Genomic DNA, 25,036 nt, shown 5'->3' on the forward strand with positions numbered 1-25,036 from the left:
GGACGTGATCTGTCACTTTGCCCGGCCCAACACAGTCAAAGGCCTGCAGGAGTTCGTTGGTATGGTGAACTTCTCCCACCATTTCCTCCCCTCAGCAGCCCATATCATGCGCCCTTTGTACACCCTGAAGGCAAGGACATTACTTGTGTCGAGGAGGCCGTGGCCACTTTCATTAAAGCCGAGGAAGTCTTGGCAGATGCAGCGATGCTGGTGCACCTCAGAACGGACGTTCCAACCGCCCACACAGTGGACTCATCCGACACAGCAGTTGGTAGGGTGCTGGAGCAGCTCATCCAGGGGCGCTGGCGACCCCTGGTGTTCTTCAGCAAGCACCTACAACCACCCAAACTCGAAGTACAGTGCTTTCGACCGGGAGCTGTTGGCACTGTATCTGGCAATCAGGCATTTCAGGTACTTAGAAGGCAGGCTGTTTACCGCGTTCACAGACCACAAACCACTGACCTTCGCGTTCACAAAGGTGTCCGATCCCTGGTCGGCTCGCCAGCAGCGGCATCTGTCCTACATCTCTGAGTACACGACGGCCATCCAGCATGTCTCGGGAAAGGACAATGTCGTGGCGGAGGCACTCTCCAGACCAACTGTCCAGGCCCTGTCCCTGGGGGTGGACTATGCAGCACCGGCGGAGGCGCAGCAGGCAGACGACGGGATGCCCAGCTACAGGAGTGCAGTCTCGGGTTTGCAGCTGCAGGACTTTCTCGTAGGCCCAGGTGAGAGGACCCTCCTGTGCGACGTGGCTACTGGCCAACCTCACCTCATCGTCCCGGCAGCCTGGAGACGGCGAGTTTTTGACTCCATACACGGTTTGGCGCACCCATCTATCAGGACAACCGTCTGGCTGGTCTCCAGCAAGTTCGCGTGGCACGAACTTCGCAAGCAGGTCAGTGAATGGGCCAGAACGTGTGCGCAGTGCCAAACAGCCAAAGTGTAGTGGCACACTATAGCCCCACCGCAGCAGTTTGAACTCACCCGCCGGAGGTTCGAGCACATTCACGTGGATATCGTAGGCCCCCTACCAGTATCCCGAGGAGCGAGGTACCTCCTTACTATGGTAGACCGGTTCACGAGGTGGCCAAAGGCAGTCCCGCTCACCGACACATCTGCCGATTCCTGTGCCCGAGCACTGATCGCAACCTGGATAGAACGCTTTGGGATACCGGCCCACATTACCTCCGACAGAGGTGCCCAGTTCACCTTCAGCCTGTTGGAAACGCAGCTACACCACACAACTGCCTACCACCCACAGTTGAACGGACTGGTGGAACACTTCCACCGTCACTTGGAAGTCGGCACTCATGGCCCGCCTGAGCTGACCTAACTGGGTGGACGAGCTTCCCTGGGTCCTGCTTGAAATTCGTACAGCGCCCAAAGAGAATCTGCACTCCTCGTTGGCCAAGGAAGAACCCGCAGCAGTCCTGGAAAGACTCGGCAACCTGGCCCCCGTACCAACTTCACAGCATGGATGGACCCCGACCCATGTACCCAAAGACCTGCAAAACTGTAAGTTTGTGTTTGTACGAAGGGGCGGACACCGGGCACTGCTACAAGGGGCCATTCAGGGTGATCAACAACAACAGGTCCACATACGTTCTGGACATGGGGGGGAGAGAGGAGGTTTTCACGGTGGACCGACTCAAACCAGCCCACGTGGACTTGGCGCAGCCGGTCGAGTTTCAGGCACTGCGGCACAGAGGCAGACCTCCCAAACAGAGGCTGATCCAGACTGTGGACATTGGGGGGGGGGTGTATCGTCGGTTATGGGGGGGGGGGTTATGTGGCGACCCTCTTTCTGCACAGGCGAACCAGCTCACAAATAGCCAGCGTGCGGGGGGAGACTTTGGTAATGCACCTCTGATGTCATTTCTGCCCGGAGAGGGTAGGCGTTAGGGATTAAATGCCAGCGCCGCGAAGTTTGAAACGACTCACTGCGTGTCGTTATTTCAGCGCTGTGTGTAGCACATCGCTACAATATTTCTTTTTGCAACATGGCCCTGTATTTCTCAGTCTCTCATAGCAGTCCCATTGTCAGAGGTTGCCATTATTGGTACTGGAAGAATAGCCAAACAGAAAAGAAAATTTCCAACATAAGGATAATAATATTCCACCATTGCAAGAATAGCTGACAGCTACAACATCAATTCCTTCAATTTACAATTCTATGCTCCACAGCTGTGATGCAGGCCTCATTTATTTGTAAAGCACCCTGCACTGGCTAACAGATAACAAATGTGATCTTGAGCTACTCTACTAGGAAGGCAAAGTGTTAAACAGTCTTACCAGGTTATGCACTGAGGCAAGCAGTTCACAGACCAGTAAGATATCTCTATGTACCCAAACATATCATTTTCCAACATTTGAACATTTGTTCTTGGTGCTTGGGACAGATTGAGGAGAATGTTTGAGTGGTTGGAATGCAGGTACTGAGGAGAGGATAGTCACAGCTTCAATGAGTATCTGTGTTTATTTATGTCTGTTTTTTAAGTAGCCTGCACTTATCTATGTATATCTTGACACAAAGCTTATTTTGGTCTGCTCTTTGGTACAAGTATTTTCATTACTGGAAGAGTCTGAGAGTCACTTCCTGCTGCGGTCCTTGTTGCAGTGGCTTTGGAAGATCTGGTGCACACATGCACAGGATCTAACTCCTATACATATCCCATTGACCAGGACTTCAATGTCCCTTTGTGTGAATCTGGAATCTGTGTCTGTCTCTCCCCAGCCATTGCATGTGTGGCTGTTACAGGGAGTGCCAGTTGAGGGGCTGATGGTGTTCTGTGATTTCTACACAGCAAATTATTAGATGTGCTCAAGTGAGCACAGTCTCATGATGAAAAGCGTATTTCAGTATTGCTTTCTCGATATAAACTATACTGGTGCTCTTTTAAGTATCTTTTTGACCAATTTCTTTATTTCTTTCATGTGATACTTGATTTGCTGCTAATATTAAAGTGAACCAAAAAGGGTGAAATCCACTTTCTAGATTGGTATGTTTGGGGTAACTTATTTAATAGATAAAGTCATGGTTCTCCCTTTTTGTTATGTAATGTATTTCCAGAAAGTATTTTTGTGATTACTTTTGGGAGGATGTGAAATGTAAGCACGTGCTTGTCATATAAATGGGAATGGAAAGATGGTTGGAATTTCAAGTAAATTTACTATCTAAGTATGTATATGTCACCATATACGACCCTGAAATTCATTTTATTGTGGCCGTATGTAATAAATGTGGCGTGTGGCCAAGTAGTTAAGGCGTTGGACGAGCGATCTGAAGGTTGTGAGTTCGAGCCCCAGCCGAGGCAGTGTGTTGTGTCCTTGAGCAAGACACTTAACCACCCAGCTGAAAATGGGTACCGGCAAAATGCTAGGGGTTAACTTCACGATAGGCTGGCATCCTATCAGTGGGGGTGGAACCTCGTGCTCTCAGTCACTTCATGCCATGAAAATCAGCATCCGCCTGATGAGCCTTTAAGGCTCGGGACAGACTTTAACCTTAATATGTAATAAATCCAAGAAATATAATAGAATCAATGGAAGACCACATCCAACAGGATGGACAAACAACCAATGTGCAAGGAAAAGCATTACAATAAGGTAACAGTTTCGATACAATTCGCAGCCTACGATAGGAATGTGCTGCTTCATGGTGTGGCTCACTGACCAGTGAAATTCTGTAATGTTTCACAAAAGCTTTAGAAGGGTCATTAGCTGAAGAGTAATTGGTTATACATGGCTTTGCATCAGGGTGTGAAAATATGCTTGTGTTTCTTTGATTTTGCGTGCTCATTGGATACCCTTTTTTCTTGAAAATGAGCATCAATGTCTCAAAGGCATCATCTGTAAATGTACCTTCACTGCCTAGTAACATTTGTTCTGCAGCAATAAGCACCTCCAATCACTGCATACTCTGTTAATTTGAAATATGGTACTACTCATTTCATTTCGACCCCTCAGGGACTCTTATTTCATCTGCACTGCTAGTTAGTAGATATCCTAGTAAAATTCATGACCTTGAGCACCAGACTGATGGTTCGGAAAGCAGTGTTAAACTGAAGCTTCATCTTTGTTTAAGTAGATGTTGAAGATTTCATATCCTGTGATGATTTCAAGCAGCGTCTTTTAGTATCTAGTCAGCATTTATCCTTGAACCAGAAGCACCTAACTTTTTGTTAGTAATATTAGCGCCTCACTGCTGTAGAATGGAGACAGCATTCAGTGCCCCTTGTGATTAAGAATGCCTTGTTTCTACTTCAGTTCTGTAAGTTCTGAGATGGCTCATGAGACAAATGTGGAAACTACAGTCTTTGCAACATATGACAGAAGATACTTGATGGGATGCATGATTTTTAAAGAAATACACTCTTTTGATGTATTTCCCTGTTTTTGATGAATGGAGTCAAAGCTTTTGGTGCCATTCCATTTGCTGCTTCTCCACTTGGGAAGCTAAGGGATCAAGGATTCTAAGGAACCAGACAGTGATGGTGTACTTTTACCAAGAAGTATCGAGATCAACCTCGGAGCTTTCTTGAGTCCAGCTGGAAATTTCTTCCCACAATGGAGCTAAGAATAGTTATGCCTGTTTTGAGAGTGGACAATATGGCTTGATATCAGGATCTTAATATTAAGTACTTGGTTTGATGGAGGATGCTATTGTTGTTTAACTTATTTTGTTGGTGGTATTTCTTCAATGCCTTTAGGTGCCTGCTGTAAGTATCTAAATCTCAGAAGCATTTGGAAGCAGCTGCCCAGTAGACCATGTTTGTGCTGAATCAGAGTGTTTATTTTCTAGTACTCTTTATCTGTAGAAACCATAGACTCTGTTGGTGCACTGAAGGCATCTCGTCATTGATTTCTGATTTTACTGACAGGTGGCTCCTGCGATATGATCCACGTTATCCAGTGGATCTTTATTTCCACTCCATCTTCCGTTTGTGCACATTCAGACAACAGTTTCCAAGTCATTGTCATTGTGTGCACTTAAGCATATGAGAGGATGGGCCTAAATTCAATCTCCACAAAATATAGGTTCTCTACCAGCTAATCCCTGCAATAGAACATTACAGCACAGTACAGGCCCTTCAGCCCTCCATGTTGTGCCGACCCATATAATCCTTAAAAAAAAGTACTAAACCCACACTACCCCATAACCCTCTATTTTTCTTTCATTCATGTGCCTGTCCAAGAGGCTCTTAAATACCCCAAATACTATGTCAAAGTAATTCCAGTCCTCAATATTTGCATACTTGATTAAACAGCAGTTGCTTGTTTCTGAAGAATGATTCATTTTTCAGTACCAATTAAAAAAGTTGCCACTTAAATGGCATTGGTGCCATTCCATTTGTTGCACCTCCTGCATAGATAGATGGCTATTTGTCCAGCTTTGCTGTACACACCGCAGAAATGCAAATTTTAAACAGCTTATTTACATTTAGACAAAGGTCTTCAATGTATTTCAAATAACTTTTTATACCAGATGGAGTAGTGACTACGGTGATTCTGGATCCAAATCCTCTCTAATAGATGTAATTATAAAGTAATATTTTACAAATGTATGTTAATAACAGTTACAATTGCACTGTCGTTCATGTACCATCAGCAAATCTCAAACACACGAGGCAATTGTGTGCAAAAAAAGGCTGCTAGGATCTAGATACAGTATGTGTCTCATCTGGGGTGAATTTTAGGTGAATTCCATAGCCCAAGTCTCCTTTAACAGTTTTGTCTTTGACTGATAATTGTTATGATTAACTATTTTATTGGGAAGATGAGAATTTTTGTCAGTATACATCAAAATTTAGACCTTCTTCCAGCCAATCTCTGCTGTGTCAAAATTATCTTGAGGAGTAGAAATAGAAAACATTCAAGATGAAATGGCTAACTATAGACCACTGATACTGAAATTTGTGAGAGATGAAGTTCTAAACAACCTATTTTCATTAATTCATGCTCCAGTTAATTTATGTCATAAACAGGCCATTCTAAGGAGAAAATACCTTCTTACCCAGTGTGAAGTAGGACATGAAGCTGTAAAATGCTTATCCGTTTAACTTTGTCTTGCCAACGTCCTGGTCTTAAATTTCCATAACTGCTGTTATACCTTGGTGCACAGTTAACTTTTATTTGGCGTCATTTCTTGCAGATAATAAATGTTACACATACAGTGCAGAATTTCGGAGGATTGCGGCAAAGCCCCGTTAATATAACCTTCGCTATTAACAGTCAGCGGGGATTCCTGAATGGCTCAGATGTCAGCGACTTGCTGAGGATACTGAATCTGGTAGAATTTAGTTTTTACCTTGGATTTCCTGTCTTTAAGACAGCTGAACGTAAGTTCTTTTCCCATTTATTCAAGTTATTTAATTATTTTGATGTAACAGTGCTCTCAAATTTGTGGATGCACATGGAAGCAAATTAGTTGAACTGATTTGGAAATTACTTGTGTATGATCCAATTTAAAAAATATACCAGCCAACTTGTAAAAAAAAAATTAGTTTTTAAAAGTGCTGAATTTTCTAATTTAGGTATTTTAGTGTCAGAATCAAACACACTTATTGGGTATTCAGAAACAAACTCTGACCCACAACATACAACACATCAGAATCAGGTTTATTATCACTGATGTATATTGTGAAATTTGTTGTTTCTTGGCTGCATTATAGTGCAATACATACTACATACTGTAAATAGTTATAAGAAATATATATTCAAAAATTAATGCAAAAAGAGAGCAAATGTAGTGAGGTAGTATTTGTGGGTTCATTGTCTGTTCAGAAATCTGATGGCAGAAGGGAAGAAGCTGTTTCTGAAGCAGTATGTGTCTTTAGGCTCTTGTAACTCCTCTCTGATTGGTGGCAATGAGAAGAGAATATCTCTTGGGTGGTGGGGATCCTTAATGATCGATGCCACCTTTTGAAAGTATCTTAGATGCTGGGATGCTCGCGCTCATAATGGAACTGGCTGAGTTTAAAACTTTCTGCAGCTTTTTCTGATACTGTGCAGTAGCTCCTCCATACTAGGTGGTGATGTAACCAGTTAAAATGCTCTCCACGGTACATCTGTGGAAATTTGCTAAAGACTTTGGTGACATACCAAGTCTCCTCAAATTTGTGTTTAGAATTTAAAAAAAGCCCAATATTGTTCATTCAATTTCTACATGTATCAGAAATGTATCATTCAATTTCTATATGTACATGTATCAATACATGTACATGTATTGGCAAGGAATGCCTGTAATTCACAGTGCAGAGTACTCGATGAACTTTTTCCATTAATGCTGAACCTGAGCTGGTTCCATGCAGATGTGAGAAATGTTCAGTCTAACATCCACAGAAGTGGCTATCTGCATCTCACTGTTCCCATTAGAATCAATGACTTAAGAGATGGTTAACATATTTACACTGAGGCCTGCTCTTTCCTCCCTGATTAGGGAAATTAAAAGTTACATGGTTGTATTACAATGAGTTTGACATCCTTAAGGATACTCAACCCTTAGGAAACATGATTTATGAGATACAGTCAACTCTTTAAAAATTAAATGTAAATAATCTGCTTTATACTGACATTTTAGATATGTCATCCTTAGGAGGTGTCAGTTAGATTTAGATGTTCTGTAGCCAAAGGCTCTCAATTTTCTAAATTCAAGAGCCTAGTAGCCTTGCTGCCAGAAAGTGCTACTGGTAGGAATTTAACACCAAAAGCTATCAAATTTTGAGCATTTTCTATTTTGCTACTGTAGTCAATAGCCTGGTTATCTTTAAAGATCATTACACAGGCTTAATAAGCACACAGCTTCCTTCCGTAATTAGGAAATTTCCAGCAAGAAAAGTAAATCATACACAATACCTGGGGAGTATGTTTAAGAATGTATTGTACACTGCTATATCTGCTGATGATATGGCTGACATTTTCATTTTTACATTACAGTCTGGTGATTGTCATATGGATCTGGCCCTGATAGAATTTCATTTTATGCTTTCAGTAATTCTAGTAACAGAGGTGCTGCATGAAAACAAATCTAGGAAGAATTGACTGTGAAATATGTGACAAAAATAAGCACGCCATGTGTTTTAACTCCTATGAGGAGAAATCTGTAGAGATGTAAACTACTTGAAATATTCAGTTTCACATAAAAAATCTGCATTTCTAAATTTTCACAGCTATCTATTACCCTGAACTTAACCGATCATACTTACTGATGGCTTCTTGGATAAAGACAGGTAGGTTTCTGCACCTCACGCATTTGGCACATCTACAGTCATGTTAAAAGATTTAGTAATGTGGACTCCTGTTGAAGACTTGACAGCACTAGGCCTAAATAGTGGAAAAAATAACTAGCCATATGTTCTTAATTGCTGAGGTAACATTTTACATTGACTAGTCACTCAGAAAGCTCTATGTGTTAGCTGCTAAACAGGACAGATGAACCTTACAAATTAAGGTTTTTGACAACAGGAATTGTAGCTGAGCCTGGTCCTTTTCTAGTTTTAAAGCTTCAGCTAAGATTAGCTACCTGAACACAAATTAAAATCATGCTTGAGACCCAGTTAAAACTTCTCATTGCCTCCAATGCAGCCCAGTCATTGGCCAAATGAACCATGGAACTGTAGAGGTGTTTGTTTTGGTTTAATCAAAGTAACTTAACCAAAATTGCTGAGGTTGAGATGAATACAATAACAGTTATCATGTGAAAATGAGAAAAATGTAACAATCCCATGCTGACTATGAAGAGAGGGCAAATCATTATTAAAAGCTTGTTCATAGATGATAAATATGCCAACAGCTCCTAGAGCTGACTAAAACTGTTAAGATTAAATACTGGAATGGCCATTGGAAAGGAAAGAATTCACAAAGATTCATACAATTTTGGACATGATCATTCCTACTATCAGAGTATGTATACAGTAACACATCCTCAAATGATACTGGAAAGACCTAGGAGAAGATTAAACCTCAGGGATTACTAGGAACTATGAAGCCCATCTCCAGGGAATTGATCTACGAAGTAAAATTAGATAAATCACAATTTAGCCATGAAAAGAATATATTGATTTGATCATGCAAAGTTCACGTGAATACATGTCACTCAATATGTTGTTGTAATCTGGTGTAGAAAATAGGAGCAGGTGTAGATCATTAGACCCTCTGGACTTTCTCTGCCATTCAATCCTAGCTCATAATTCACGGCAGTCTTCAGTCCCTACTTTTTGCCTATATTCCTTGATGCTATTAACATTTACAAATATACCTACTTCCTTCTCAAATATATTTAATAATTTCCTTCTGCAATGAAGAATTCCAAAGGTCTTGGGTGTAGAAATATTTCCTGATCATTATTCTAAAAGACACGCTTTATGTTTTGAGCCTGATTTCTGTTTTGGACTCTGCAACTCTCGGGAACATCCACTCTCTATCTTGTCTGTCTACTTCTATTAGAATTGTACAGGTTTCTCTGAGATCCTCTCTCATTTTTCAATTAGTCACTGAACCTAAGCAGTCAACCCTCCTTTATATATCAGTCCTTGCATCGCAAGAGTTAGTCCTGTAAACTTTTATTACGTTCCTTCTGTGGTAAGAAATTTGTACCTCTGATAAGGAGAGCAGAACTGCCCACAAAACTCCAGATAGGCTCTCGGTGAGGTGATTGCGGCTGAAATGTACATCCTTATTCCTTAATTTAAATTCTCCTACACCGAGGGATAACAGACTACATACTTCTATCTGCCTGTTCAACTGAGTGCTTTGCTAACAGCAATTGATACACAAAGACCTCTGCATGTTATCTTTTCCCATTCTATCACTATTCAGAAAGGTTTTTTTTCTGATTTTCAGACCAAAGTTGATAGCCTCACATATATGTATGTTGAACAAATTTGCTATGTATTTGCCCATTCAACCAACATCTGTTATCTTGGAGCCTCTTTGTATCCTATCCTATCTTTGCATCTTGTACTCTACACACATGTTGCATTTAGTCTTTTCAATATATGTTGTAAATAACTGAGTTACAGCCACTGACCGCTGCGGCATTCCTCTAACCATCCAGAGAAAAATGCAGCTTTTCTGAATCTCTCTCTTCAATCTGTCAGCCAATTCTAATTCCATGCCATTATAGTATTTGTAATCCTACGTGCTTTAATTTTGCACATGAACCTCGTAAATTGCAATTATAACAAAAGGGAACACAAACAAGAGACAATTTGCAGATGCTGTAAATCCAAGCTTCTTAACAAAAGGAAAAGTGAGTGGAATTGCTCTACTTATGGAATAATCAGCATAGAGTAAACTCTGATATTGTTAGAGGAAATAGTTTTGGTTGAAGATGCAAGAATGTTGAAATTGGCAAGAGTTGCAAAAGGCTTTTCTAGAAAGCATCCTTATTTATATTTTGTTTCAAATTGTCAGTTATCCTCGCAAAAAGCTTCTGATGTGTTTTAGCGATCTGGTCAAATTTTATATCACTGTGTGAATACTGCTTTTTAATTTGAGTTTGTAATGCTGGCCATTATTTCTCCACTCAGTACTTCTGGGTGTGCATGACAACCATATACAGGACAAGACCTTTCAAGCTGAACTTGAGCGAAAGCTAGCCCAACTGATCTGCGAAGCAACTGGGTCAGCAAGGCGTTGGAAGCGAGCAAGCACCTTGGGGAATAATACTGTTCAGGTAGGCAGTGCCTTGCAAATATCAGGCATCATGCAATGACTTGCTTTCTTCATTCTTCAAACTTCTGCTTCTGAATGAAAGGCAAGGTTGGTCTGTCAGTATATTATTTTCCTTGGTAAGCAACTAATGTAAAGAACATTCAGAACAAGTTTGTCTGTGTAAAGATGGTAGATGTGAAAAAACTAATCAATTTTGTATTACTTGACCATGCTTTGGAACTTGAATGGCCTATAATCTTTTTGTAGTTGATATTCTGTCCTATTCATATAATATTAATCTGATATAGGGAACTTTTTATTGCTGTATTAAAATCTTTTGTACTTGTTCAAAACTTTGGTATACTCATGACTTTCTATAAACTTAATTTAAAATTAAGGTATCATTGTAATTTGGAACTAATATCTGATTATTCATTAATTTACAAATATTTTATTTTATATTGGACAGTTGATGCCTGAAACAGATTACCATTCATTTATGGAATGTTACTTCACTCAAGACAGTCATTAGTCTTTTTATGAAGCTGCTTAAACTGATTTCACATTTCTCTTTGCTTCTTATACTTGACAAAGCTATCTAATTTGGGTTAGCAAGTTGTAGATTGATACAAACAAAAATAGTAATGTCATATAGGAATTCCATAGACTGTTGAAGGAACATTACTTGCAGGGAAATTTGGAGGAGATGTGACTAGCGTGATTGTTTGGTGGGGAGCTGGATCAGAATGAATAGGCTGAATGGCTTCCTTTAGTGCACTTTGTGAAAGATGATCAAGGTGCTTGTAAGTCTGCTTCATTCACAGGGGATTTGACCAGTATGGTAGGAGAGGCCTTTATTCAGTATTCACTATTAAATGCTTTCTATTGCTAATGCAAAATTATGGGAGTAATTCAATATTGTTTACCCAGTACATGAGTATAAAGGAAAGTGAAATAATTGTTACTCCAAATTTGATGCAGCACAAAAAAAAACACAATAATAAAAAACACAATAAACATAACAACATAAAATAGATTACACTGGACAACAAATTTTCTTGACGCAGTTGCTTCTTCAGAAATGTGTTTTTGTTTATGATTGATTCCTTGAAGCTGAACACAAATATAATTTCAGACTACTTGTGTCATGTAGGAATTTGGAGAAAGAAGAAATTAAGTTTTAAGGAATATAACACATTTAATTACATAATGGTGCTGATACTTGGCAGTAGTTCAACTAAGCTAAAAATGTTTCCATGATTTTCATTTGTACTTGGTGTCTGAGGCTTCTAAGGCTATGTCCACACTTCCGTAACCGAAGCTTTTTCTCTTAATTTTTACCCTCCATCTACACTAAAACAATGTTTGCGTCCCTCAAAACTGAAGATTTTCAGAAAGGCTCTCCAGAGTGTGTAATTTTGAAAATGCCGGATTGGCTGGAGCCGTGTGGACGGGGTAACCGGAGAAATCTAAAAACGCTGTCATGACGTGCCCGAACAGATGGTGACGGCAACACAACTTTTCATTGTTTTCTTGAATGCAACCTAACAACTTCAGAATAGACAGCAACGGAAGCCAGAAGAGTTAGAAATGTACTCACCAAATACTTTGACCCTTAACTTACTGCATAAATAAGTATACTCACTTTGCCCTGTTTTCTGTCCTTGCTCGTATGAAGGTGGTTTACCTATTCATGCAAGTACTTCTCTGACAATAGAGGTGTAACAGCCTAATGTAATATTGTATGGAAATACAAGATAATACTGATGAGGACATGTTTTATAAATTTAACAAGGTGCTTTATTAATGCAACAGAGTTAGTCAGTTTTTCAATGTTCGTCGTCAGCCGGGTCATACTATCCGTGAACTCCTTGTCAGTTGCCTCCATACGCTCCAGTATTTGTTTTTTTTTAGTTTTAAGTCCTCCTGCGCTAGAGCCAACAGCTGTCCGTCATTTAAGTTTTTCTAGTCTGTAACTAAACAAACGCGCACCAAGTCTTTCATGGCGAGATTTGATACCAAACATGTTGCTTGTTTTTGGTAGATGTATCCTGCGCATGCGCAGTAGGAGGAGATTCACCGCAATATCCGTTTTAATGTGGATAGAGGTATTTTTAGAAATGCCTAGTGTGGACGCCTATCATTTTTACGCGAAGCTGGAGTTTTCAAACTTATCCGGTCTAATGTGGACATAGCCTAAGTTAAGTGTCCAGCAATAATCATTAAAGGATAAAAGGAATAAAGCAATTAGCATTAAAGGCAACCTTTTACCATGCTCGTCACTGACAGTGCTGAGATTTGGACAGAAGAAATCTGAATGGAAATACAGAAAATGAACCTTAAGTGACATGTTGTACTTCATGGTTTTATATGCTTGAAGTATGTTTTCAACTAGATGCACATAGTTTGGTGCTCTGTAGTGGCCAAGAAAATTTTCAACATCCTTGAATGTCTCCCGTGCAATTTCCAGTCCAACCAGAAGTTCTTTGAATTGCCTGTCATCGATGACCTGTTTGATTTGTAGATGAACAAAAATGCCTTCCTTAATTTTGGCATCAATATAGGCAATTTCAAAAAAATGATTCACGGTAGGGAAATTTTATGGTGATTTTTCATGATTATCAGTCCAAAATCCATAAGTTACACACAATTATATGTACATAAAGTGACACTAGGTACAGTATCTGTACGTAAGATGACAGACAGGAAATGATAAAGGTGAGGTGGGTTAATGGGTAGAGGTGTTGATTAGCCTTAATGATCAGAGAAAGTACTTTTATTTGAGTTTGGTGGTCCTGGTGTGGATGCTACATAGCCTTCTCCCCTATGGAACTGGGACAAAACAGTCCCTGAGCAGGGTGGATAGGATCATTCATGAATTTGCTAGCCTTTTTCCAGCACCATTCTGTGTATATATATATATATACCTTTGTTGCTGGGTAGGCTGGAGCCAGTGATGCATTGGGCAGTTTTGACTTCCTGTCATAGAGTCGTCCTGTCCACCACAGTGCAGTTTCTGTGCCATGCACTGACACAGCATGTTAGAATGCTTTCTACTGTGCATCTGTTGAAAGTTGTAAATATTAATGAGCATAGTCCAACTTTCTTCACAGTCTCTGCAGAAAGCAGAGGTGTTAGTGAGCTTTCTTGATTGTGTTCTTGGGCCAGAAGAGATTGTGTGAAATGTGCACTCCCAGAAGCTTGAAACTGCTTATAGTTTCTACTAATGTGCTACTCATATGTAGAGGGGTATGAGTGGTTTGAATTCTCCTAAAGTCGATAACTATGTCCTTTGTCTTAACGACATTGAGGAAGAGGTTATTTGCCTGGCACCAGGCCACAAGGTTTTCTGTCTAACAACACACACAAAATGCTGGAGGAACTCAGCAACCTGGTGAAGAGTAAACAGTCGACATTATGGGCCAATACCCTTCATCGGTAAACACAAAGTACACTGCAGATGCTGTGGTCAAATCAAGAAGTACAAAAAAGCTGGATGAACTCAGCAGGTCGGACAGCATCCGAGTTCATCCAGCTTTTTTGTACCCTTCATCAGAACTGGAAATGAAAGGAGAATTTAGAGTTAAAAGGAGGGGGAGTAGTGAAAGTACAAGGTGGCAGATGATAGGTGAAACTGGGAGAGGGGGTGGGGGTGAAGTAAAGAGCTTGGAAGTTGATTGGTGAAAGAGTTAAAGGAATGGAAGAGGAGGAATCAGACAGGAGACCATGGAAGGGAGAGAGAGAGAAACTCTAGAGGGAGGTGATGGATGGGTAAGGAGATGAAGTGACTTCCTCTCTGTAAGCTGTCTTAATGCTGGTGATGAGACCTGTCATTGTTGTGTCATTAGCGAACTTGACATTGTGATTACATTGCAGTCGTGTGTGAGCAGAATGTACAGCAGCGGGCTCAGCTTACAGCGCTGGGGGGCACCTATGTTCAGGATGATGGAGGGAGGAGCAGTTATGCAGCCTGACTATCTGAGGTGTGTTATTTAGGAAGTCCAGCACACTGCAGCAGAGTGGTGTATTTCGACCAAGGAGTTTGTTCACCAGCGTCTGGGACAATAGTGTTGAATGCCAGACTGAAATCCACAAAGAACATTCTGACGTAATTGTCCTTGTTTTCTAAGTGTGTCAGGGCCAGGTGTATGACAGATGCTATGGCATCTGAAAGCAAACCTCTCAGCTTTCTAATTAGACAAACAGAAGTTTGAGAATCCCAATTGATTGAGACCTCCAGTTCCAGAAGGATCACAAGCACAAAGCCCTTCAGTTCTCAAAAGAGCCAAACTGCTCATTTATTAAGAGTATTGAGTCACTTTTTTTCCTTCAATTTTCTTTACTTTCAAAGCTGAAACCAGTTCCCTGGATACCCCAATCTGCTTACTGGTTGTTTTCCATTAATAAAGGCAATATCAACTTATTATGAAGCCTGGAGTGCCAGCTGTGATCTGGAGTGATGATTATGACTGATGTGCCCATCCCACTGTGCAAGCTCAAAAATGTGATGACCATTATTAATGCGCAGACTGTAACATGAAACGTGATGTGGTGTACAAAACAAGCACTGCACTGTGGATTGTAACTGGGTATTAATTCACAGTCATGATCAAACTCATTTCTTTACCTGTGATTTGACATCACAAGGTAGTGTTATCAGTAAGTTATAATCACTAATAACCTCTACTACTGGCACATACATCACACCTCCAGTATATACCTTCAGAAGAATGGGGTTGAGAGGGATAATAAATTGGTCATGATGGTGTGGTGGAACTGTTTTGTTGGCGGAATGGCCTAATTTTGCTTTTGTGTCTTGTGGTCTTAAAGAAGTGCAGTACATGCCACTGCTGCTGCCAGTACCTTTATATTTATGTTTTTATCTCCAAACCTCATTAGAATAAAGAAATATGTGGTAAGGTGCTTGCAAACAAAATTTGCAGAAGAATCAAGGAATCATAAGGTGGGTTCAGTTGAAAGTATTTTGGCCCATTTGGTCCAGTCTCCCAGCATGCTTTCTTAAATTGTTCCTGCCTTCCTACCAGACAATTACAGCTATTCTGCTCTCTTTCAAGCTTATGATATCTTTTCTGCTCGTAAGTTATCAGAATTGCACACAGATTTGGTCTCACCAATGTCTTGTACAACTGCAACATAAAATACCAACTTCTCTACTCAGTACTCTGATTTATGAAGGTCAATGTGTCAAATGTGCTCTTTAAAAATGTATCTACACGTTACAACTCTTTCAAGGAATTCTGAGTCTGTATTCTCAGGTCGCTCAATTCTATCACTTTCTTCTGTGCCCACCATTTACTGCTCTAAATTCCATCTGCCATTTTTCAGCTTATTTTCAGAGCTCATTTTGAAAGCCTTCAACACTCTCCATTATACCCCCAATCTTGATGTCATCCATAAATTTGCTGATCCAGTTTACCACATTATATTGATTTGGGGTTCCCAACCTGGGGTCCATGGACCCTTCAGTTAATGGTAGGGGTCCATTGCATAAAAAAACATTGGGAGCCCCTGATATAGATGATATACGAAAATTGACCCATTATTGATCCCTGCAGCACACCCTTAGTCACAGGCCTCTCTGGCTTCTCCCACTAAGGCAATGGTGAATCCAGTGGACTGTATCACACTGAATCTTCTAGACCTGTGTCTTATGCAGGATTTGGTATAAGGCCCATTATACTCTTATACTCAAGGGTCTTGGTAAAGTTCATGTAGACAATATCCACTGCCTTTTCTTCCTCAAACTCCCTCAAGAAACTCCCTATAAGAATTGTTGGACTCAACCCACCAAGTAAAAAACCATATGATGCGCATAGAAGGTTCTTTTACTTTCAAGCTAGGAAGTCCTTACTTGATTGTGCATTGTTGATAACTTATCCATCTATAACTGAGAAAAGCCCAACCTTCAAATGTTGGAGATCTGAAATACAAGCATGAAAATCTGACCACATCAGATCAGCCAAAATCTCCGGAGAGATTATCTTCCGTTAATGGCCTGTTATCAAAACCAAGAAAAAATTCTATTTGAATCCAGTGAAAATGGCTGAAATTTACCAGGCTACTGGGCTGATTCCTGAGGTGAAAGGATTGTCCTTTCAAGAAAGGCTGTACAGCTCGGGTCTGTATTCCTTGGAGTTGTGAAGAATGAAGGATAACTCTAATCGAACATATCAGATCTTTAAATGGTTTCATTGGGTAGATATTCAGAGGCACATAAACGGCTAAAGTTTTAGAGGATTGTAAACTCTGTCATGGACACAAGCCTCCCCACCTTTGAGGACATCTTCAAAAAGTGATGCTTCAAGAAGGTGGCATCTAACTTTAAAGACCCCCACCATTCAGGACACGCCCTCCTCATTACCACCATCAGAGTATATGTATAGAAACCTGAAGACACACACGTAATGTTTTAGCATCAGCTTCTTCCCCTTCACTGCTGGTTTTCTGAACTGTCCATGAATCCATAAGCTATCTCAGTGTCTCTCTCTCTCACACGCACACGCACGCACGCACACACACACACACACACACACACACACACACCTCCTCCTCCTCCTCCTCCTCCTCCTCTTCCTCCTCCTCTCCCCCCCCCCCCCCCCCCCCCCAGGTAGCATTAATGGAAAAAACTAAACTGATGTTTCAGGCCAAGACCCTTCTTCGGGACTGGAAAAAAGAGGTGTCACAGGGCACCTGTCTCGCTAATTTTGCTCTCTTTTTGCACTTTTTACTTTGTATTTTTTATTTTAAGAGTATTTTTCATTCTGTATTGCACTGTGTTGCTGCTACAAAACAACAAATTTAAAGACGTATATTAATTGATAATAAACTTGATTCTGTTTCCTGATGAGTCCTGATGAAGGGTCTCAGCTTTAAACATCGGCTGTTTACTTCTTTCCAAAGGTGCTACCTAGCCTTCTGAGTTCCTCCACCATTTTGTGTGTGTTGCTTGGATTTCCAGCATCTGCAGATTTCCTTGTCTTTGATTCTGTTTCACTGGTATGTAAGTTATGGGCAAGGAAATAGAGCAGCAAAGTAAGAAGCTGCTCATTTGAAAATGAGGAATACAAAATGGTGAATCACTGAAATTCCCTGCTCCCCCAGAGAGGGAGGCCATGTCATTAAATATCTTTAAGGTGAAAATAGGTAACTATTTGAAAGATTGAAGAACTGAGTGTAATGGCGAAGAGGAGTTGAGGTCAGATAGGTGTGTTTGATGGGGCAGGCTTGAGGGGCTTGGTCTTGCTCCTATTTTCTTATGTTGTGAAATGGTAACTTTTTACACATGTTGTCTAACCTGCTAAGTAAATATGATAATTACTTTTAATAAACTGAAGCAAATCTATCAGAATTCCCTTGGGTTTATTTATCCCCATTATGTACTTTGCTTTCTGAACTTTTCTTTCCATGCATGTAGGATAGTAGCTTATTTTACCTCCGACCAAATACACTGAAGTTGCTGCTGAGCACTTTATGATATGCTCCTAAGTGCTATTTGTTTTTATTAAAGTTGGTTACTAAATTGTGCAAAGAAATTTGCATTGTTAGGATTATGATCCCAACAAAATTTAATTTAAAGATTTTACTTATTTAAGACTTGCGCAGTGTGAATTTTATTCAGGCCAAACCTCTTCCCTTGTGCGGCTTGTAATTGTCTCATAAATATTCACTCAATCTCACTGTAAGTACCCTGGGTTTATTCGTATACTTCGTAATAGTTACCTTTGAAATGTATTCCTTCTGTGGGAGTGATTTTGAATCTTGACGATTGATTTTACTTTCTCTAAGCATAGCTACTTTTTCCTCTATTTTTCCCCTTTGCATGCCTGATAAAGTGTTTATTGGAAAAAATAATAGTGATTTCAGCAGTGGAAAATGAAGTTAATGACTCAGCAATATTATCCCTTCTGCTTTCTGTGGCCTATTGTATGCTGCCATGGGTACAAACTGTCCTCCAGTAACTTGACCTAGCATTCATTCTCAGTTATCGCAAGAAATCAGCCAGCATCAATTGAAGCATGTGCTTTGGCATTGATATTTGTATGCACACCAGCTGATATTTTAAACTTGATATAATATAGGATAGTCAAAACAAAAGTAATATTCATTAAATTGTTCTTTTTGCAAATATCATTAATGCAGGAATTCCCATTGTACTTTCATTTTGGAGAGGTTACATTTAGTTTGGTTTATACATAACCACAGAGAATGTGTTCAGAGTATTTTTTGGAAAGCTCTATTTTGAAGTTTGTCTGAGTGTTTTCTTTCCACTGCAGTTAATAATATAAATTAACTGAGTCCTCCTGCTGTAAATGCCTATTAAAAAAAAGTAACCCACCCCCCTCCCGCTTTGGAAGTTTTCACAGTGATTTGAATTTGATTGAATTCGGCTTTTTTTTCCACCGATCAGTAGAAAAAGACTTTAGTGTCAAAGTGAAAACAAATCTCTACAAAGCTACCTAAATTAATTACGAATGCAAAATGCAAAATAATTGATTGTATTAGTATTCACTCCCCTTTAATATGATACACCTAATCATCATTGGTGCAGCTAACTGGTTTTAGAAGACACATAATTAAATGGAGATTTGTTTTTGGAGATCTATGTGCAGTCAAGGTGTCTCAATTAATTATAATAAAAATACACCTCTATCTGGAAAATCCAACTGCTGGTGAGTTAATATCCTTGCAAAAACTACAGCATGAAGACAAAAGAACACTCCAAGCAACCAAAATTGAGCTTTCTGGCCATCAGACTAAATGTTATGTTTGGTGTGAGCCAAACACCACACATCATCAAAAACACACGAACCCTATTGTGAAGACTATGGTAGTTGCATAATGCTGTGGGGATGCTTCACTGCAGCAGGCCCTAGAAGACTTGTGAAGTTAGAGGGTAAAATGAATGCAGCAAAATAAAGGGAATTTCTGGAGGAAAGCCTGATGCAGTCTGAAAGAGAATTGGGTCTTGGTAGAAAATATGTTTTCCAACAAGACAATGACCCAAGCATAGAGCCAAAACTAGACAGGATTAATATGGAATGGCTAAGTCAGAGTCTAGAGCTCAGTCCAACTGAGAATTTGTGGCTGGACTTGAAAAGGCTGTTTACTCATGATCCCTGTGCAATCTGACAGAGCTTGAGCAGTCTTGTAAAGAAGAATGGGTAAAAATTAGTGTCTGGATGTGCAAAGCTGATAGGAACCTATCCACACAGACTCAAGGGTCTAATTGCTGCCAAAGTTGCATCTACTAAATACTGACTTGTAGGGGGTAAATACTTATGCAATCAATTATTTTGTGTTTTATATTTGTAATTAGGTCACTTTATAGAGATCTGTTTTCATTTTGACTCAAATGTCTTTTTCTGTTGATCATTGTCAAATAAACCCACTGTGATTCAATGTTGTGAAACAATAAAACATGAAAACTTTCAAAGGGGTGAATTCTTTATAGGCACGGTATCTGCACAATGAATGTGTATAGATTTGTCCCATTTCATTTTTTGAAATAACATTGGATAGAAGTATAGGTTATGCCTTTGGAGGACAAAGAAGTTATCCAGCATTTCACTATTCTGCCCCTATCTCTGTGACATTCTCCCTCACACAAAGAAAGGGTCAGCCATGATTGAATGGTGGAGCAGATTCAGTGGGTCAAATGGCCTAATTCTGCTCCTATGTCTTATGATCTTATTTACTTAAACTCTTCTTTGATTCTTCTACCATTTGCCTGCCTTAGGGGGTAATTTATAGTAGGCAGTTAATCTACTGGCATGCTTCATGGGAGAAAATCCATCTGGTCACCGAGAGAATGTACAAATACACAGGCTAACTGCTGCACCATCATACTATCCACAAGCAATTTATAAACGATTCTGTCATGGAAAGTATTGCAAAGAGGCAAAATATATCATTGCTATTGAAAATATTACTCCCACTTGATCATTTTGTTTCTTAAACTGTCTGCTGTAGAATTTTGAACCTATCAATTATAATCAATCATTCTCAGGGGACTTCTCCACTGGCTGTTTAAGAGACCAACTAATTTACAAGCTCTTATTGGGGTGTGCTGTTACTATCCTAATTCATAACCTTGCTGTTTTAATCATTTCTGTTGAACTTCACTAGGGACATCAGAAGGATTTTAAAAATTAAACAGAATATGTAAATACTTTGTCTCAAGCAGTTCTGCAAAAAAATAAGTTACTGTTTAACATGAGCATATTCAGCAAAGATACACAAAGTTAAATTAATAAGCAACTATATTTTGCATAGAACTAGGAAGGAATGTTCTCTGTAACACTGTTGATTCTGAAAAGTTTGTATATTCACCTGAGCAAACATCAAGAGCCACAGGTTAATATAATTGGCATTTCCATGATGCAGTGCATGACACAGCAGAGTGCTTTAGTGGATGAATCAAGGCTATGGTGCAGTATAAAACTTTGAATTCCAACTCTGTAGTAAACGTGCAGCCAACTACGTCAGAATTTCAGAATAATTATTGTTGGCCTCTTGGGTCACCACCATCTTTTCCCAAAACCATGATGTTGGTGTCCTCCATTTCTTCTCAACAACTGTCCTGCAGTTTGCTGTTAGTCTGCCCTGCTCCGTCGTAGATTTGCAAACCCTTTCTATTCCGTATTTCTTCTGTTATTGTTGAAAATGCCTAAATGCATTAGCACCACTCGGTTATGAATCTCAGTTAAGTTCCAGTAATGCATGTTTTAAATCGAGTTTCAAAATCTCCACATCTCTGTTGGTTTGCAGGTTGTGAATATCACTAAGATTATTGGTGATGGGAGTCCAGCTGAACTCATATACTTTGTGGAGAAGCAGAATGGGGAGCGCCTCAATGCAAATGAAGCAGCCAACCTCATCAACAAAGTAGATATACAGAGAGCAGCAATTGTTCTAGGCTATCAAATACAAGGTGCATTGGCACAACGTAAGTCTGGCTTTTATTTTACAAAGCTCAAAAAATGTAGAATGTACAGAAAGTAAGGAAGTAAGTTGATGGTACTGATCCAAAAAATTATTCCCATCATATCTCTCTGTTGTAAATCCAAAAATCAGTCTCTTTGATCTATCGGTGACCAGCTGAGCCATGCAAACTAATTTTGTGCTAATCCAATAGGTTGATATTGGTTATGAGATTTCAGGATTCTGTAGTTAATTCTGGCAGCTCTTGAGCTTTTACCACTTAGCTGCTTGGCCGGGCAGGGAATATCTGCCAGAGATAAGGAAGGTTCATTTGTGTTGTCCACAGCTCTTGTGTGCTGCATCTTTATACTTATCAAGCAGAGGTCTCCAGAAATCTATGTATTAATAAGGAACATGTGCTTCAGTATTTAAAGAACAAAGAAAAATGTACAGCAGTTGGGCGATTTAGGAGAACAAAGAAAAGAATTAACAAGTAGGAAAAACTGTTCCAATCAAAATCATGACGTTCAGGAAATATTTGAGGTTCAAAAAATCTGCATGGTGTCCTGACTATTTATTGGCCATTCTGTGTGCTTTGCAAAAGTGATTTTTCAGGCTACCCCTTAAACCACGGTAAGTATGCCTTGTGGAATTTCGCATTAATCCAGCCATATCAGACAAAGGAGTAGGACAATCAGTCCTTCAGTCCACACTGAGATTCAACAAGATCAATTTGTAAACTACTTGTGTTAACAACAACCAATGACTGCTTTATACGAATGTCACTCTGCACCTTGAATATTTGCAATGACTCCAATTCCACAGCACATGGAGAAGAAAATTCCAACAACTCAACAAAGAAATAGCTCATCATCACCTTAGCTGATTAGATCCTTATTCTGTAAGCATGCTTCTTTATTCTAGAAAACCCCAACGCAGAAAAGTCTTCCAGCAACCAACGTGTACTGCATATCTCTCTCTCAAAACTATTTATTTCCATAAAATCACCTCGTATCCTTCTAAACAAATATAGGTACTGTCTGTTCTACACATCTTCTGATGTCAATCTTGTTTGCCCAATCATCAACACAGTGAACCTTCTCTGAATTATCTTCAATGCAAGAATATAATTCCTTACATGGAGATCCACCCCAGATAGGGTTCTATTACTGTGACCTGTCCATAATCCAATCAGTTCATGTCAGAAACATACTGTGAACTGAGTTCCTATTGGCAGAAGATGCCTGCTGAATTACAAACATGAAAACATAAGAAATAGGAGCAGGAGTAGGCCATCTGGGTCGTCAAACCTGCTCCACCATTCAATAAGATCATGGCTGATCTGGCCATGAACTCGTCTGCACCTTCCTGTCTTTTCCCCATAACCCTTAATTCCCCTACTATGCCAAAATCTATCTAACCTCGTCTTAAATGTATTTACTGAGGTAGCGTCCACTGCTTCATAGGACAGAGAATTCCATAGATTCACCACTCTCTAGGAAAAGCAGCCCCTCCTCATCTCTGTCCTACACCTACTCCCTCGAATCTTGAGGCTATCTCCCCTAGTTCTATTCCCAACAACCTGTGGAAACAACTTTCTTGCCTCTATCTTATCTATCCTTTTCATAATAAGATCTCCTCTCACTCTTCTGAATTCCAGTGAGTACAGTACCAGGCAACTCAATCTCTTCTCATAGTCTAACCCCCTAATCTCAGGAATCAACCTGGTGAACCTCCTCTGCATCTCATCCAAAGCGGGTATATCCTTCCTCAAGTAAGGAGACTAGAACTGCACCCAGTAATCCAGGTGTGGCCTCACCAGTACCCTATGCAGTTGCAGCATAACCTCCCTGCTCTTAAGTTCAATCCCTATAGCAATGGCCAACATCCCATTTGCCTTCTTGATAGCCAACCTTTTGTGACTCATGCACAAGCACTCCCAAGTCCTTCTGTACAACAGAATGCTGCAATTTTTTACCATTAAGTAATAATCTGCTCTTTCATTTTTCCTTCCAAAGTGGATGACCTCACATTTATCAACAACTGCCAGACCCTTGCCCTCTCACTTAACCTATCTGTATCTCTTTGCAGACTGTCTGTAATTTTGCAGAATTTGTTTTTCCACTCAATTTAGTATCATCAGCAAACTTAGATACACTACACTCAGCCCCCCCTTCCAGATAGTTAATGTACATCGTGAACAGTTGCGGGCCCAGCACCAACCTTTGCGGCACACCACTCACCACTGATTGCCATCCACAAAAATACCCATGTATCCCAACTCTCTGTTTTCTGTTGGTTAATTAATTCTCTGTTTGTGCTAATACATCACCTGGAACTCTCTGCATCCTTATCGAATGGATGTCTTTTATGTGGCACGTTATTGAATGCATTCTGGAAATCCACTTAAATAACGTCCATCTGTTTCCATCTGTCAACACTCTCCTTGTTATATCCTCAAAGAACTCCAGTAAGTTTATCAAGCAGGACCTGCTTTTGCTGAATCCATGCTGCATTTGCCTGATGGATCCATTTCTTTCCAGATGCCTCGCTAATTCTTCTTTAATGATAACTTCAAGCATTTTCCCAACTACAAATGTTAAACTAACTGGCATATAGTCACCTGTCTTTTGCCTACATCCTTTTTTTTTGAACAGTGGCGTGACATTTGCCTTCTTCCAATCTGCTGGGACTTGCCCATAGTCCAGAGAATTTTGATAAGTTATCACTAGAGCCTCAACTATAACCTCTGCCATTTCTTTCAGTACCCTGAAATACATCCCATCAGGACCAGGGGACTTCTCTATCTTTAGGCTCAGAAGTTTGCTCAGAGCTACCTCTTTAGCGATAGCTATTGTATCAAGGTCCTCATTTCCCATCGCATCCATGTCATCTCTCTTCAGCATGTTAGACCACTGAAAATTGAAACTAAATAGACATTCAAAATTTCCTCCATTTCCTTATTAACTAATATCAATTACCCCTTCTCATCCTCCAAGCGAACTACATTCAGTTTGTCATCCTTTTTTATATAATTACAAAAGCATTTAATACCCGTATATTTTGTGCTAGTTTATTTTCATAATCTAGCTTCCCTTTCTTTATTGCTTGCTAAGTGGTTCTTTGTTGCTTTTTAAAGTTTTTGCAATCTTCCAGTTTCCCATTACTGTGGACGACTTTGTATGCACAAGCTTTTAGTTTGATGCCATCTTTTATTTCCTTCGTTTTTCATGGCGGGCTTTCCCCACCCTTACTGTCCTTGCTTTTAACTGGAATATACTTCTGTTGAGCACCATGAAAACTCTCTTTGAACATCTTCCATGCCACTATTTAGAATGTGTTCCCAGTCTATCCTATCCAACTTCTCCCTCATCTGAGTGTAGCCTCCCTTGTTTAGGCATAATACACTGGTTTTAGATTGAACGTTGCACCTTATGAG

At 40.0% G+C, this 25,036-nt stretch overlaps 1 protein-coding gene across 6 annotated transcripts in view; it reads left to right on the top strand.

Moving 5' to 3' along the window:
* LOC132398401 (UPF0606 protein KIAA1549-like) overlaps positions 1 to 25,036 on the top strand; it is a 277,859-nt gene that overhangs the window by 173,745 nt on the left and 79,078 nt on the right. For all 6 annotated transcript variants that reach the window (XM_059977777.1, XM_059977775.1, XM_059977776.1 and 3 more), the window contains 4 exons: positions 6,155 to 6,341; positions 8,172 to 8,231; positions 10,533 to 10,678; positions 21,445 to 21,622. In XM_059977777.1, the coding sequence (XP_059833760.1) occupies positions 6,155 to 6,341; positions 8,172 to 8,231; positions 10,533 to 10,678; positions 21,445 to 21,622 (571 nt within the window). The remainder of the gene's footprint in view (positions 1 to 6,154; positions 6,342 to 8,171; positions 8,232 to 10,532; positions 10,679 to 21,444; positions 21,623 to 25,036) is intronic.

Source organism: Hypanus sabinus, chromosome 8 (genome assembly GCF_030144855.1).
Source record: "Hypanus sabinus isolate sHypSab1 chromosome 8, sHypSab1.hap1, whole genome shotgun sequence".
NCBI lineage: Eukaryota > Metazoa > Chordata > Chondrichthyes > Myliobatiformes > Dasyatidae > Hypanus > Hypanus sabinus.